This window comes from Mastacembelus armatus, chromosome 1, assembly GCF_900324485.2.
Source record: "Mastacembelus armatus chromosome 1, fMasArm1.2, whole genome shotgun sequence".
NCBI lineage: Eukaryota > Metazoa > Chordata > Actinopteri > Synbranchiformes > Mastacembelidae > Mastacembelus > Mastacembelus armatus.
The window spans coordinates 22,459,275-22,476,158 of NC_046633.1; the positions used below are offsets into that span (position 1 = coordinate 22,459,275).

General features: G+C 38.6%; 2 protein-coding genes across 3 annotated transcripts; one reads left to right on the forward strand and one right to left on the reverse strand.

The window, feature by feature from the left end:
* Window positions 1-273: 273 nt before the first annotated feature.
* Window positions 274-2,173, reverse strand: ten1 (TEN1 subunit of CST complex). The gene is made up of 3 exons (XM_026302824.1): window positions 1,995-2,173; window positions 1,130-1,287; window positions 274-688 (listed from the first exon to the last, which is right to left on the reverse strand). Exons 1-3 carry the CDS (start codon window positions 2,081-2,083, stop codon window positions 537-539), a joined length of 399 nt encoding a protein of 132 aa, XP_026158609.1. The 5' UTR covers window positions 2,084-2,173; the 3' UTR covers window positions 274-536.
* A 20-nt stretch (window positions 2,174-2,193) lies between these two features.
* On the forward strand, window positions 2,194-16,564 carry acox1 (acyl-CoA oxidase 1, palmitoyl). 2 transcript variants are annotated; one of them, XM_026302823.2, is made up of 14 exons: window positions 2,194-2,447; window positions 3,711-3,870; window positions 4,553-4,713; window positions 7,284-7,391; window positions 7,606-7,725; window positions 8,668-8,783; window positions 9,116-9,285; window positions 10,196-10,358; window positions 10,921-11,111; window positions 12,034-12,213; window positions 13,021-13,126; window positions 13,631-13,774; window positions 14,222-14,428; window positions 14,985-16,564. In XM_026302823.2, exons 1-14 carry the CDS (start codon window positions 2,339-2,341, stop codon window positions 15,033-15,035), a joined length of 1,986 nt encoding a protein of 661 aa, XP_026158608.1. In that variant the 5' UTR covers window positions 2,194-2,338; the 3' UTR covers window positions 15,036-16,564. The 2 variants fall into 2 exon arrangements, with proteins under 2 accessions (XP_026158608.1, XP_026158607.1); XM_026302822.2 differs by lacking the exon at window positions 4,553-4,713 and adding an exon at window positions 6,108-6,268 and having other exon boundaries at window positions 2,196-2,447.
* Window positions 16,565-16,884: the final 320 nt, after the last annotated feature.

Genomic DNA, 16,884 nt, shown 5'->3' on the forward strand with positions numbered 1-16,884 from the left:
TAATTAGAATGTTCTATGTTAATTCTAGGCAGAGTGATTTAGTCTGTTTATCAGTCAACTGTTAACAGAGTTATGGGCTTTGGTGTATTTGTTGGTTAGCATCTTCATTTATTCCTAATGTACTGTGTACTGAGTTATATTATTTACTTTCTGTTTTAAATACACGCCCCCGCCCCCCAAAACCAGCTGTAAGTAAATCGTCTCAGAAGCTTCTGTCTCCGTGTCCTAATCCGACACTCCATAGTGGTGAAAGTTCCCTGACCAGCACACTCCTTCGTTACATACAGCTTTATTTTTTTTATAGTTCCTATACCATCTATATTGTTTATCTTGTACAGAGTCACAGTTTGGGTTGAGCCAATCCCAGCTGACAATAGGTGAGAGTCAGGGTACAGCCTGGACAGGTCAGCAAAAAACAGTCTTAAAGTTCAGTTGAGCCTACAAAACAATCCTCCAGTGCACTTTTCCCAACAAATTCAGTGCTGTAGTTCTGCTTGCTAGGACTCTTAGTTCTGTTTGATGAATGGAGACCCTGATCACGTTGCATCTGCAGGCTGTGCAGCATCATGCTGTTTGCACTCTCGCTCCCTGAAGAAGCTCCTTTGCTCATTGATGGCTTTCTGTAGAAGAGCAACGTTTACACCATCAACACAGTTCAGCACACGAGCGCGGACCATCACACCGACCCCTGTAGAACAAGAGGATGTGTATGAGGCAGAGTGTCTTGGATACATTGAAACAGGCCCAGGGAGGTACTAAGAAAACAAAGAAAGCATTCATTGACTAACATCAGGTCCACCCCAGATGTATAACCAGGTATCTACTTGCAGTGTGTGATCTGTGTAGAATAATTTCGCTAAAGATAAATTATACCCTGAATTAAGTATACCATAACATGTTTTGCATAGGAAAAACATTTTTTTATTACAGATAAACTGCTGTAACTGTGATGGCTTAAATGCCAATATACATAGCCTACTAATCATGCTTGAGCAATATATAGCTCTTAATAGTTTCACATTTGAATTTCAGATTGCCAGTTTCTGCTTTGTTCAGGAATCTGCTGTTATGAAAATCCTGATGAATTCAAACTTCCCCAGTCATAATGGATCATAAAGTCTTTTCTTACCCTCAGCATTTTCTATCTCTCCCAGAACCACATACTGTGCACCAATTATGGGGTTAAAGGGCTCAACGAACAATGTGTGAATAACCACGTTGTGTTCTTTTGAAGCATGTTGAGCTGACAACGTTGCCTTGGACTCCTCAGGCTGATAGCACACAAGTCTGTAAAACAGAGAGCAGATCTTTACAAGTTTCAGTGGTAAGTAGTTCAAAGTCCAAGTCAGTCTGGATTTTTCTTCTTTATACTGTAAAATTTTGTCTATAATGTTTTATTAATTGGAGAAATCATGCAGACGTGTTGCTGTTATCTGATGTCTTAGTAAGCTTTAGCATTTTAATAAACTGAAAATTAGAAGACAATTCTATTCTATTCTCGTTATTAATAAAAACAGTAATGATAATAAATAACGTCAAAAACAGTGTAATACAAAATAAAATGCATGAATCACAAGTACTGCACAGTTTTACAGTTGTAAAAATGTGTATTATCTTATTTATACTTCTTCATTACATTTATCTAACAGTTATAGAACTAGTTTCTTTGCAGATTCAGATTACATAAACAGCAAAAAGAAAAAGCTCTGCTTTGATCTGCTACAACATTGAAATGCTGTTTACGTGCTAATGCACCATCAATAGTAATAATATTAGGCTAGTATGACCAGGGTCACACTTTCATGTTTACTATATTCCCATTATTTATGTAGGGTCTTATAATAGGGAGAGACAAAATGTTGATTTTCATTGTTTTTCTCCAGTCAGAGAGGACCAGGTCTAAAAATTATATTATAAATTATAGACTTGTCAATGTTGCTGCTTCAGCCTCTGTTTACAAAAAATATAACAGAAATAAAACATAAAAAACCCACCGGCCAAATGTTCTCACTGCCTCTCCTTCCTGCACGGCTCCAGACTTTATTTCCCAGGGGAAGTGAAAAACTGCAGTCGCGGGAAGCATAGTGGGGACCAGAACAGAGAAAAAACGTCTCCTGGACAAATGTGAGAAATATGAGAAAACGTGTGTTAACAGAAGACCGGGTGCTACCGGGGTGCTGGTCACATGACTGTTCAGGCTCCGCCCCCTCTCCTCCTCTGCGCCTGCGTAAGGAGGCGGAGGCCGTTTGAGGTAACCCGACAGGTAGAGATAAGTTGGTTAGCTAATTCAGTTCTTTACTTTTCTCAATAAACATCGTCTTCAGACCGACAGAGAACCATGAATCCTGATATTGTGAAAGAGCGGCAAAATGCTACCTTTGACGTCGAGAAACTCACCAACATTTTGGACGGAGGCCCAGAGAAGACCAAAAGAAGACGAGAGATTGGTGCGTTTAACATGTCTTTCTGGATTTAAAGGTGTTATTATATTCATTATAGTTACTGGCGACACTTAAAACCGAATGGCAGTAAATTTATTTGCTAATAACGAAGTTATAGTGCTGAAAAAGGAGCTAAACCTAGCATGCTTTGCTTTTAGCTATGGAGTTGCTAGCAACTGTCCTTTGTGCGGCCGCAGGGTATCTTGAGTCCCGTTTGTCCAGAACTTCAGATGTAAATTCGGCGTGTAAGTTGTTGGCAAATATGCACAGAGTAGTCGAGCAGTCCGCCAAGAGTCCAGTGATCTTTTTTTTTTTAGCTTATACAAATCAGCTTCACAATGCTGCTCATTGTTATTGCTAAAAACAACCTTTGATGTGTATCTGTCTATCTAGTTATTCATGCCTGTATACAGTCAGATATGTCAGCATGCATGCATTTGTAAACCTTTGTACTGGGCTCTACTAAGGCTTAAAACAATGATTATGTATATTAATATATATGTGCCATGTTGATTTGGTACTTGTAATGCCAAGATTTAAGAAGCTGAGTCTGGTTTTGTGCTTGTGGAGTTAGATCTTGTGTTTACATAGCACTGTCAAGAACTTTTTCATCATTCTAGTTTAAGTGCTATATTTACTTGTGACAAATCCAAATCCAAATGTAAAAAGTGTATGAAGTTCACGAAAACTCTCTTCTGAACTAATGACTGACGTGCAGTGGATTACAGGATGCTCAGGGCAGCAAAGTTTATGCTGGCTCTGTGCTCCAAATTTGGACAGATGAAAGCTTAACTTCTTTTTAAATTTTCTTGGTGTAGTAATGTGGTCTTGGCCATCCCCTTCATTATGACATGGGTACTGAAGGAGTGCTACCTTGATAAATAGCCATCTTGTGCTGGGAGACAAGTTCACAGAAGTCTGGAGAAATTCATGCAAGACAATAAAAGAAAAAAAAAGAAAAACAAGGAGATGTACTTGGCTTCATTGCTTTTCAAAGTTGGAGCTCATACAGTCTAAAGGATGTGGTCCTTGTCCGTGCAGGAATTTTTCTTGAAAACATTGAAACTATAAGATGGTCTGTTCTTCATTTTCCTAACAATGTAAAATTTACTCTCTTACTTGCACGTTTTTGAGTCCTGAGAAGCACTTAGAAATCTTCACGTATGCTTAGCATGTTTCACGTGGGTACACACATGCACACATTTTAATTAACTTTGTTCCAGTTGTTTAAAATTACATTTCAGATGAGATTACTATTATCCATTGTAGAGGCACTGGTTCAGAACGACCCGGATTTTGAAGAGGATGACCCAAACTTCCTGTCCCGCAGTGAGCGCTATGACCAGGCTGTACGAAAAAGTGCCCAAATGATCCTGAAGATCAGAGAGTACGGCATTGCTGACCCAGAGGAGATCTTCTGCTATAAAAAGTAGGAAAATGTTAGGAAACACGTGGATGTATGACACACATTAAAAATCCACTGTAACTAGTTTCTAATACAAAATACTACAGTATGTAGTATACACGATTGCCTCTAATGCTTCTATACCTTGACTGCACTGTATGGCAGTAATTGTTCATTAATGGATATTCAATAAACTAAATTACATTAGCAGTGTTGGTTTCAAATATCCATGTAGCCCTGTGTGGCTTTGGAACAAACACATTTGGTTCGTGCAAAGTTCATCATGAGATTACAACTGTGTCAGAGGTGGGCAGATTTTCACTGTACAATGTAAAAGAAGTGCTGCCTTTATTAACCATGTAAATGTAATTTTATTGTCAGCAGTATCAGAACAATATAACTTAAGTTCTGTGATGCAAGTCTTTTTGTGGGTTCTAATCAGACTTTCAGTGTACTTTGTTTTGTCACTGCCAAGCTTTCTGTCAGCAGGTTAAATGTCTGTGCAGTGTGTTTTTCACAGTAAGCATTTTAAATGCTGCTGCTTGTAAAAAAGATAGATATGGGTGACATTATTACCTCTTGCACTTTGCTTACAGAATGAATGGCTATAGGATGTGTGTTCAGTGGTTGTCAAAGTATGTCACTTACACATTTACATAAACCGTCTGAACTTCGGTATTGTATGATTTACCTCCTCATCACCCAGTATGGTTAAAGGCAACCTTCCTGAGGCCATGTCGGTACACTTTGCCATGTTCACCCCGACCCTGTACAGCCAGTGTGACCCTCTGCAGTCCAGGAAATGGTTACCTCTGGCAAACTCCTTCCAGGTCGTGGGCACATATGCTCAAACAGAGCTGGGTCACGGTCAGTCTTGGACTTAGACCTTAATTTATTTACTTCATTGTTGTTCGAGGCTCTCAGACACAACATCATTGTGTTGGTATAAAACAGCATAAATTGCTATTGCTAAATTGCTATTTGTTTTTAAAATATTTAGACAAAATTATATTTGGCTTGAAAAAAAAAAAAAAACAACAGATTTTCTCAGAAAAAAAGGCCCATTTCAGCTGGGCCTTTATCACCAGGAGTAGTTCTGCTGATTTCTTGTATGTGTTTGACAGATCTAAATCACCGAAAACTTAAAGCAGTTGCATGTGTAAGATGTGTAGACATAGGTGTGTTATTAACCTTGTTTCACTACTGGTTGTCTTATACACCCTTAAGATCAGTGGTTAGCTAGTTTTGGCTTGTCTATTTCCAGACCTACTCCCTTTCCCAACATTAGTTAGTTTTATTGCTTGTGCACCTACAACTCTCTCTCTCTCTTTCTGTAAATAATGAATATGTGCAGTTTAATTGCTTTATTTCTTTCCATCTCTTTGCAAATGTTGACCTATTACCAATTAATTCTAAACTGTAATTTAGTCTTAATCAGTTTGACTGGGGAAATATGAAGTGACCAGAAACAGTGAAAGGTTATGCTGGTGCACGAATTAATATGTAGTGTCAACTTGGAACAAGAGCTAGTCAGAACAATTGGTCACTTGTATGTAGTCTCACATCAAAAAAAGAGACGCTATGTTATGTTCTGCAGAAGTAAGTGATCCGAGGATTATTCAGGCTTCTGAATGTGACTTTGTTATCAGACAGACTGACAAAGCTGTGGTGAGAAAAAAGCCAAGCCAGTTTTTGTTTCCTGCCTTTCTGTAACAAAGCCAAGTGGATGTTAATATGAATTTGCATGTAATGTTTGCAGTTTTTATAAAGTTCACTTTAAAAAAAAAAATCACCAAAACATATTGGTGGTTTTAAGAAATAGTAGAAAAGAAAAAGAAGTTTACATGTAAGCAACGTAAGAGGCAGCAAATCTGTATGTTCTTTGATATAAAATCTTTAAGCTTTGATTTGATCAGCTTATGGCCACAAAGACACACACACACCACCAGCAAAGCCTAAAGTGAGAACTGGCTAACACTTTCATACAGTGCAGAAATAAGGTTTTCAAACTCACACTGAAACTTTATTGATGCAGATACTAAAGAAAGATTAAAATCATGTAAGTGAAATATCACCTCAAATTATGACAATATGATCAAATGAATCATTTTAATATGTATGACATGATCACAAGCTATTTTAATTTGTCTTTGTCACTTCTGTCTTCATTGCATGCTTGCACATTCTTTGCATTTTCCTTTTCCCTTTCCAAATTACCACCTGCTTTTTTCCCCCTTTTACCTCTGTCCTTTATGGCCTAGCTGTGTGCACCACAACAGGCCAGAGCCCTTGGATCTCCATCTGGGGATGTTCCTGCCGACACTGCTAAACCAGGCCACCCCAGAGCAAATGGACCGTTTCTTCATGCCTGCCTGGAACCTACACATCATCGGCACCTACGCTCAGACTGAGATCGGTCACGGTAAAATAAACAGAGCAGTCCAAAGTACCAGACCTGTTACACACAAAGCAGTGTTTTTTGACTGAACCTCCACTAATCATTAAATGCAACCAAGCAAAGTGGTAAATTGCCAGAGGTAGAAACATTTCTACAGGTGTCCATGCATTTGTTAGGTACCCAAAACAAACTGCGTGTGTATAAAGGCAAAGTTGGACTGTTTTACTACACCCTCTGAAGCATTATGTGCACAATACAGTAATAGGAAGTTGTACTGTACTTTATTACAATTGTCAAGAAAAGGCTATTAACAAAGGACATCAGGACAGCAACCCTTCCAGGCTGTGTTAGAAAAGAATGATGGAACGACAAGACAGTCTCCAGGTTCTCCATGTGAAAAGTGAAAACGAAGAAACTTAAATGGCTAAAACTGTCAAAATAATACCATGTTGGTACAAAATATATTTTAAGCCCTTAAAATAAACTCAGACACTAACTGTTGAGCAGGCTCCATCACATAGTTATTTTACACAAACGATTTTTTATGTTTCTCTTAGAACTCCTTTTTTATCTGTTTTTGACTGCAGACCAGTATAACAGCTTGAATAGGCCATTCAGAATCTGTAAAACAAAGGTGCCATGGTATACATACAGCACGAATTGAATCATATTAAAATGTGATTATTTATTTTTGGATCTGTCAAACACCTACATGACATTTATCTTTGAAGTACCTTCATGGATTTTATTTTTCACTGGAAATTAATAAAATATCTATTCAGGCATATATGAACTTCTGAAGGGCTATATGTTTTTCTCCTCCATTATCTAATTTGCTGTTGCAAGTTATATAATTATGTTATTGTTAGTATTCTGTAAGATTAATCCTTAGTCTGTTCATGTTCATTTAATGCCAGTGATTATATTTGTGGTTAATTATGCCATTATGACATGTATGACAGATTAATGTCTTGCCGTTGCTAAAGAATAATTAATTTTTTGTTTGCAATTGTGCATGTGTGCATTGTGCATTCTCTAGGCACGCACCTCAGAGGGCTGGAGACCACTGCCACATATGACCCAGCCACGCAGGAGTTTGTCTTGAACAGTCCTACAGTCAGTTCCATCAAGTGGTGGCCTGGAGGACGTAAGTACATCTAGTGTTTTGAGACCACAGTGTGTTTTTGCAGCCTGTGATCTGCCTAGTACCACTTCCTGTGAGCATGAATAAGGTATTTATTGATGTAATATTATTATCAATGTTTTTTTTTTTTTCTAGATTTTTTTTGTTTGCCAGCTTGGAAAATCTGATTGACATTCAAAACAAACTAGTTCAACCTTATCACTCTGTCTCTTTGTAGTTGGAAAGACATCAAACCATGCCATCGTTCTAGCTCAGCTGTATACTCGGGGAAACTGTCATGGTCTGCATGCTTTCATCGTACCTATCCGTGACATGAGCACACATGAACCACTGCCAGGTAACCAACGTGTTAAAATGAGGTCGACAGATATGGGTTTTCTCTGGCCGATGCCGATATTTAGAAATCAGGGCAGCCGATGGCCGATATATGATGCCGATTCTTTTTGCCAATTTTAATTTTCCCCCTTCATCTCTTTCCTGTGTCGGACGCAGAGACACATTTATTGAGGAAAGTTATCCTGCGTGTTTTAGCAAAAATATTCATTTGAATTGCAGCGTTTCTACTTTCAGATTTGTTGCACACATGATAAGCACGGTCATCATCAATTTTAATACACTACAATGTAATTATGCGTTTGAAACGAATGGTTTCCCCCTGCCATCAATATCTGAAGCCGTGTGTGTAAAATGTAAACAGGGCACGGCTACAGTGTGTGCATCGCTCCGTCTCTCACGCAGAGGGAGAGAAACTCTCCGGTACAGAAACAGAATGAATAACATGAGTTTATCCATACAACTCATGCTACTATTATAATTTGGCCGCTGGGCTTGTTAGCATGCTTTGGTACCCGTGCCTACAGCCTAAACTACAGCTTGCTAACAATACAGATCCAAAAAGTTACTCGCAATCGCTCTCCAAAAGTGGCTTCATATTTAACCAATGAAATGTATAAGGCTAAATTGAAAATGAAAGATAAGTGCTTTTTTACTATTTTTGGAGGCTTTTCAGCAGATGGGAACATCAGCTTAGCTGGTCGCAGATGTGCCTGCCTATAAATCGACCTAATGTGCAGCGAAATGGGCCGATGCCGATTAATTAAAATGTGTGTTAAAAGCTGATCACTCGGGTCGGCCAGTCGATCGGTCGACCTCTAGTGTTAAGCGTCTTTGTGGATGTGGAGTTTGTGGTTGAGTCAGACCTTGTTTGCTTTCCAATCTCTGCCTCTGGTCTTCTTGTTAGTTTGTGTTTTTCACACTCCACTCTCTTTGTGGGTCTTAGGTATTGTGGTTGGTGACATTGGCCCCAAGTTTGGCTTTAATGAAGTTGATAATGGCTTCCTGAAACTGGAGAACGTTCGAATCCCTCGGGAGAACATGCTGATGAAATATGCCAAGGTGAATATGCCAGCTGTGGGATTTTTGGTCTTTATGAAAGGGAAGGTTTTAGTGCACCAGTGCCAGCTTCAAAGTGTTTGAGTTTCCACCATTTCTTATCTGTTGGTACTAATGTTTGTAGCACATGCTGCTCGTTGCATAAGCAAAGAACTATGCTTCTGTGTTGTTGTTGTTGTTCTACAGCTTCTTTTGTCACAGAAACAATAAAAATCTAATGCAAACTTTGCATCAGTAAATGTTGTGTATACACCTATGTACATACTTTGTTCGCTTTGTAGAAAAGTACAGAAATATCTTTACATATTTTTCGAACTGTTCTGTCTTTCCACTAGGTGGAGCCAGATGGCACTTACATGAAGCCGCCAAGTGCCAAACTGACATACGGCACTATGGTGTTCATCCGCTCCATGATTGTTGGCGCGTCAGCTTGTGCACTTTCCAAAGCCTGCACAATTGCCATCCGCTACAGTGCTGTCCGTCACCAGTCTGAAATCCGGCCAGGGTACGTCATTACAAAATCAATGCATGAAAAGCACTTCAACAAATGGCCCTTCAAACATTGCATTTCTCTTAGAAAATGCAAAAAAAATACACACATGCAAAAGGCTTATTTCTCCATTACTCATTCATTGGTACTGTATTGTACTAATGCTTTCAAGTTTTCTAATTTCTAATCTAAAATGTTACCAGAGTGGAAAAGGATCCAGTGACGCAATGATAAATTGTTAAAAAAAAAACAAACAAACAAAAAAAAGGGCCTTTCTGATTCTGCATTCTTGTTTGTAGTTTTGTTCTTGACTTGTGAAATGTCTCCTGCTCAAGTACTGTTGAGTTTGATGACCGGATGGATTTTCTGGTTAGTTGGCATGGCCAAAGGAGTATAACAATGGTGATATGTTCTATTATGCACGCCATTATATGAGAAAGCTGTCTTTAAAATGGTGACAGTATTGTTTGATTGTGTCCATTCTCAATTGTACTGATAATGAAACTTCAGACTGGTTTATACAAATAGTGTCCTGCCTCAAGCCAGACACTCCCAAGTATGGGAGTCCGAACTTGGTGTACTTTTTATTGAGAAATGTGCATTGTCTTGAACCAAGTGCTGCACATATACAGAAGCAAGAAATCTAAATCTGTTCAATTAAGTTATATTTGGTACAATAAAAATATGAATAGCTTATAGCGTAAATATAGTGCAGCGATAGTGGGGACAGCAATCAACACATGAACTTTATGACAGTCTCACTGGTCAGTCTAGGTTCAGAAATAGTAATGTAATTCCAACAGCAAATTGAAATAGCACTGGTTTTGTAATAATTCAATCTCTTACCATATTCTTATGTATCACAGGAAAGTGCTGTGATTTATGAGATACTGAAAACTCAAGCCGCTGTGTTTCTGTCCTGCAGAGAGCCAGAGCCCCAGATCCTCGACTACCAGACACAGCAGCATAAACTTTTCCCTCTGCTGGCTATGGCCTATGCCTTCAGTTTTGTCGGCCAGTATATGAAGGCGACTTACCACCGCATCACTGAAGACATCAACCAGGGGGACTTCAGTGAAATGCCTGAGGTACTGACCAGAAATACTGATGTAGGCTTAATGAGGATGATGGATATTCACTGATAAGATGATAGGTTAGTGTAGGCCTTCCCAGCCATTCTTGGGTAGATGTGGTGCATATGTGTCTGTGATTCAAATGACTTATCAGAGAGGTTTATTTACTGACTTTAATACTTGGTGAGTTAGTCTGTTGGTACATTCTGCAAGTTCTTAAAATCAAGTAGTGTAGTTATTCTGCTTTTTACTGACTGCTCAGCTCTTACTGCTATTTCTGGTTGCTCATAAGCTTCAGTTTTTTAACATTGTCATGGGGGGTCAATGCAGCTTTGTTTATACATTTTACATCATAGCTAGTGGTTGGTTTGTACCGAGCTGCATTATAATATATTGTAAGAGGTGTTTTTAATCATGTCCCCATAATGTATGTAAGTTCTGAGGACAGAAAATTATAAGTCAGCAACCTTATGGCTAATTCTCATTCATATAGCTTGATATATGCTGTACATATATTATGTATTTTAAAGCTTTTGTTGAATGAGCTTTTAAAGCTATTTTCACCTTCTCACCATAGCTCCATGCCCTCTCTGCGGGTCTGAAGGCTTTCACCACATGGGCAACCAGCTCGGCCATCGAAGTGTGTCGTATGTCATGCGGTGGTCATGGCTATTCTCGATGCAGTGCCTTGCCTGATATTTACGTTGAGTTCACCCCTATGTGCACCTACGAGGGAGAAAATACAGTCATGATGCTGCAGACTGCAAGGTAGGTCCTTGCACAGAAATGTGTGACCACAAATGTGACATCATAACCAGACCCAATTCACAGCTTGGCGAGCTCTCCACCCACTTGTGACAAAACTATAAACTGGAAATGCTTTTGTTACTGTCAGGATGTGTATACAACATGGCAGATGTTAGCATTTCAGCTCTATATTGCAACACCACAACTTCTGCTTTATTCTTAAATTGACAGAGGTTGTCAAACAGTACTGCTCATACAAAGTATTTACACAAAAGAATTTGCTTCTTTTTTGCCACATGCTTAAATAGAATGAAACAAACACAGAGACATCTACATGCACCCACACAGCAGCCCACCATACCACAAGTGCAGGCAACATACTCACACTGTAAGTAAAGCACAAACAAACATCGTAATTTATAGCCCTAAATGAGAGCTGTTGTGGCTTTGATGTCATGTGCTCCATAAAGTCAGCAACAGAGTTTCAAACTGCCGAGGTGTTATTTTGTCCTTTTGAAGGATATTGTTTCAGTTACACATTGTGCATATACTTGAACATGAAGTATACACAGACACAGATGTGTTTCGAATGGGAATGAATTAATAGGTTGCTATACATTTATAGGTTGCCATACATTTATGTACCAGACTTGAATCTGGCGTTACTAAATAAGAGTTACAACATACTGGAATTACATAGCTTTTTTGTGCGTTTATATGAATGCTTTCTCTGCAGCACCGAAACTTTTTTAGGTATTGAGCATCATCAGCACAAAACCTCTTTCCAAAATCATTTCCCATACTGAGATTAGAAAACACGAAGACTTTTGAGTGCATCTGATTTTCATGATTGTAAACACAAATAGTCCATTAACCAGCTCATGCACCTATGTCTAATTATGTAACCCTCACCTATGTCTGCCCTTATGTTTTGTGTATGCAGGTACTTGGTGAAGAGCTACCGACAGGTTAAAGATGGCCAACAGCTGAGTGGCATTGTGTCATACCTGAATGAAGCAGAGCATAGGAGGGTCCAGGCCCAGCCTGTCACTGCCAGACCAACTGTAGTCGACATTAATGACCTGGCTAGCCTGGTGGAGGTTTACAAACTACGAGCTGCCATGTAAGCAGTCAGAGCAGTAGAGGAAATAAAATGATCTAGTTTCTTGGACTGTGGTCTTTACTGTATTTCTGTTTTAATCATTAAATGTCATTTGATATTTTTATTTGGCAGATTTGTAGTAGCATTTTTGTTTGCAGCTGAAAGTAGTTTTTAACTGTATTTGTAGGACTGTTGTTTATTCTCCCTTAATGAAGACCTGCTTTAGTGAATGTAAACCTATTACATTTTGAATTTGGTGTTTTGGAAATATGTATATATGTAAGTGTTTGTGCCTAGAGTGAGTAGGGATAGAGGTTAACATACTGTCCATTGATTTTTATTTATTTATTTTTTTCAACAATATTAATAATCCTAATAGTCTAATCATTGTCTGCCTAAATATGCTGTTCTCTGCTGTTGCTCATATTTCTGCCTTTGTTCTTTTATGATATGCTGCCCTGATCAGATCGCTGCATACTGTTAGCCTTAGTCACATCTAAATTCAGTTGGCAGGCAGTGTCAGCTGTGTGGGGAGCCTCACAGTGGCAGTCTGGTGGAGGGTGATAAATTTGTTGCTTGCCAGTTGAGACCAGCAGAGAAATTAGAGGGATAAAAGACAAAGGATGATGATTTGTTAGCAGTCGTTTCTTCTGATTAGGCAACATTTTATTTATTTAGTATTTCTTCCTTCAAAAAAATAAATATTTGTTTGATGATAGTCGGCTGGTTTTAAAAAAAAAAAAAGACCAAAATCTCTGTTGTGCCAAAGATGATATGTGTGTTAGCACAGATAATGCAGATGATATGTGACGATATGTGTGTTTGCAGTCTAGTGGAGCTGGCGACTAAGAGCATCCAGGAGGAGTTGCAGCACAGAAAGAGTCAGGAAGATGCCTGGAACAACAGTGCAATTGACCTGGTCAGAGCTTCAGATGTAAGTATGTTGAATCTTAAAGTGAGTTATACCTAACTTTAAACCAGGAGTCAGTGTATTATTTATAAACGTGTTCTCTCAGCCAATATCTCAGCCAATCTTTGAACACAGTCCTACATCCAGAGGTCTGAAATTAGAATCTTAGAATCATCACTATGTTGTTGCTCACACCTATTTTCAATCTCACATTTTGTTAGGTTTCCACACTATGCAAGGGCTGTGTTGATATTTACTTTACTTTTTATGTGCCTAATATTTAAAGGTGTAAATAATAAATGAATAATTGATAAATTCAGCTTATCTTTTTATATCAAAATTTGATTAAACCAAAGTATCCCTGGTTTTGACAACAATACACTTATTTTTTGTGTACTCTGTGTTGGTCAGATGCAGTTGGAGGTCAAACTTAAATCCTTGTCATGCATTTCTTTGTTTTTCTTTCTTAGTTGTTGTTTTGAGTCTATTTTATTCATTTACATGTCCCTCTCATTTTATTGTCTCCAGGCTCATTGTCACTATGTTGTAGTGAAGCTCTTTACTGACAAGCTGGGGGAGATTGGTGACACAGCGGTACATTCAGTGCTGTCATCCTTGGCCCTGCTCTACGCACTGTATGGCATCACACAGAACTCTGGAGACTTCCTGCAGGTCAGAAAAATCCTAACATCCATTCATCAATTATCTGTATCACTTGTATGTGTTTGGTCTGCGGGACTAAACTGGAGTACCTCGAGGAAACACAAACAGTCATTGGGAGAACATGCAAACTCCACAGAGAAAGACCTGTGTCGAACAGGATTTGAACCAAGAACCTTCTTGCTGTGAGGCAACAGTGTTCACCACAGCACCATAATAAGAGAAATAGCTTTTTCCACAAATGTTCCACAGTGAATGCAAGTGTTGCAGACAAATTGTTTGTGTACCTCTTGTCTGTCAGTTTTGCTTCCATATGAAAACATTTTGTGTTGGATGTGCATGGGGGGCAGATGTATTTTTTGCTGTGTAGATAAAGTTTTTGGAGTTTATGAGAATGCACAGGGACAGTCTTGTTTAGGCAGCTAAGTGAGAGGCAGCTTTCTTCATCTGTTTTTCCAGGCTGGTCTGCTGAGCGTACCACAAGTGCTGCAGATTTCAGGTCATATCAAGGAGCTGCTGTCTCAGCTGAGGCCTAATGCTGTGGCACTCGTAGATGCTTTTGACATCCATGACAAGAGGCTGAATTCGGTCCTGGGGCGATATGACGGAAACGTCTATGAGCAAATGTTCGAATGGGCTCGCCGCTCACCCCTAAACTCCACAGAGGTCAGTCAAAGCCACAGAAGTAGTAACAGTCGTAATAAAACCACAGCACTGACAGTACTCATAAAATGTTTTGCTGTTAAGTCTAAGGGATCTAATTTCCACTGAGCCTTATGGCTTTACCAACTTTTAAAAGGCTACAATGTGCTGAAATAAAGGATCCAGACATTACTAAACCTGAACCCTGAACCCTAGTGAGCTTGGTTACAGTTAAACAGACTAGATGACAACACATGACCATGACAGAAGTAACAAATAATTGTCAGTCTGAGGTTCAATAAATTAGCATTTTTGGCTGATTTAGCATTCAGTCTTCTTGGCTTCTGAATTTGTATGTGGGTATAGATTACAAAAATAACTTTTACAGTTATAGGATGTACACTGCCAAAGGGTTCAGACACATTTTACCACTAAATGAGAAAGTGTGTAATTTTAATATTTGTAGCATTTTATACTTTGAATTTTTAATGACTGGGATATGCAACACAAGACAGTACAGATAGACAAAGAAATTATTTCTTTTAGCTAAATAAGTGCTCATATCTTCTTTCTTCTGCAGGTTCACGAATCCTTCCACAAGTACCTAAAGCCCCTGCGTTCCAAGCTGTGAGCTGACCTTGCTCCTCGATTCCTGGTTTGACCCTTTAACCCTTCATATACAGGCACAATCATAGATGTTATAACCCATTATATCAACCCCATGATGATCTTCACACACCATCAGTTGGAGTTTATTAGTCTTAAGGAGTTTAGCCTGCCCTACTCTTTTATTTTATTTGCAAAGAATTATGGACCAATGTAGACCACAAGCTTATCATCCTGATAGAAGATGGTGGAAGTCACAATAGATAACATAAAGGTGTAAGGCAGGGAATGAAAAACCTAAAACAATTATTGGGGTTATTAGAAAGAAAATTTGGTGTGAAAATTATATCTAAATGTCAGTGATTTTTATCCCAAACATTTGCTTTAACAATACTGGAAAATAATCACATTTCACAGTTTTAGCTGTTTTCTTTCATTTCCACTTTAAAGCTTCATAGTATGTCAAGATTCCTTATCTTCTGTACACATTCTGCTGTACGTCTGATTGCTTCAGTGTGTGAGCCAGTCAAGATGGATTTGCTATCTCTCTTTTTAACAGGAACAGAATGTTATTATGAATGTTACATAATCTAAGAATGAACAAAGCAGCAGCTAAATCATTTGTGGTTTCCCCTGTCTACAAGGACCAACATGTTAAAAAAAAAAAAGACACTGCGTTGTTTCTCATAATTGTTATAAAAATCTGTCAAGAATCAGGAAGAAATTTCACTAGGTTGCTTCAGCAGACTAGAGGTAACTGTTCTATGTTGGTAGTTTCCTCCTTTGTGGAGAACAGTGGTTGTGGTCAGCTTGACTTCATGTCAGTCACAAAAGTCTCCCATTTATGAAAAATACCTGCCTTGTGCCTTCAGCAGATAATGGTGCAAGGTGAAATATGTTAAGTGTGATGCAAATAAACCAGTGAGGACGAGTAGTATGAATTTCTGAAAGGTGAGTGTTTAATGAGGCCATATATGCACATATACTGTATGCGCATTAGTATTCTCCCTCCCCGCTGTGTGGGGTTGATATTATAGAGAATGGTGACACCCAAGCTGGATGAATGGATACTTTTTTTTTTCCCAAGTACATTTCCAATTACAACACGTGTCAATATGACATGATATTCATATACAACTGGCTGAATTATTCATATATAGCTATGGCTGAAATGTTCACAAAGTGGATGCCTTTTTCAAAATGATTTCTTCCTGGTTTTTAATCTATAGCCTGATTAATTGTAAAGCAGATTTATGCCTGAGGAAGTTGTGTTTCTTTAACTGAGAATGTTCTCACAAAGCTCACAGCATTTCACTGCTATATTAACATAAGCATTTAATTAGGTTATTTGTGTAAAAATGACAAATGACAGAATTCTTTAATTAGGTAATTTGTGAAAAACATCACCATTCTGTAATAGCTAAACTGTTTAAGCATATTTGTGTGATAATTTGTTGACAGCTTGCATTGAATAACTGATTTTAAAGAACATGATTTTAACGGTTGGTAAATAACTTGACCTGTAAGAAATATTAATAAAGAATGAAATCATCAGATGGTGTGTTTATCTCTTCTGATTGTGATTAATGAGCATGACATGACATTTATCATCTTTCAGACTAACTTGACAATGGAAACCTGCTGCAGGAGTGCACAGTGAAAGAGTACAATACCAGGTCATTGTGCATAGTCCATAAAGAACCCACTAGAGTTCATGAACTATTTTCAGAGGCAAGAAGAGCCAGGAGTCCTGCAGCAGATGGTCCGACCCCCACAGAGCCCTGATCTGGGCTGTGTGGAGTCAGTCTGGGATGACGTGAAGAGACAGAAACACTGGGATAGTCTGAATCTACAGAACTGCAGCAGCTTTTCCA

Bases quoted from the DNA above. Each gene is read 5' to 3' on its own strand.
- ten1 (XM_026302824.1), bottom strand. From the start codon at position 2,083: ATGCTTCCCGCGACTGCAGTTTTTCACTTCCCCTGGGAAATAAAGTCT. The intron at 1,288-1,994 runs GTGGGTTTTTTA...TCTGTTTTACAG, and splicing joins GCAGTGAGAACATTTGGCCG to ACTTGTGTGCTATCAGCCTG. The intron at 689-1,129 runs GTAAGAAAAGAC...CTTGTTCTACAG, and splicing joins AGAGATAGAAAATGCTGAGG to GGGTCGGTGTGATGGTCCGC.
- acox1 (XM_026302823.2), top strand. From the start codon at position 2,339: ATGAATCCTGATATTGTGAAAGAGCGGCAAAATGCTACCTTTGACGTC. The intron at 8,784-9,115 runs GTGAATATGCCA...TCTTTCCACTAG, and splicing joins TGCTGATGAAATATGCCAAG to GTGGAGCCAGATGGCACTTA. The intron at 13,775-14,221 runs GTCAGAAAAATC...CTGTTTTTCCAG, and splicing joins ACTCTGGAGACTTCCTGCAG to GCTGGTCTGCTGAGCGTACC.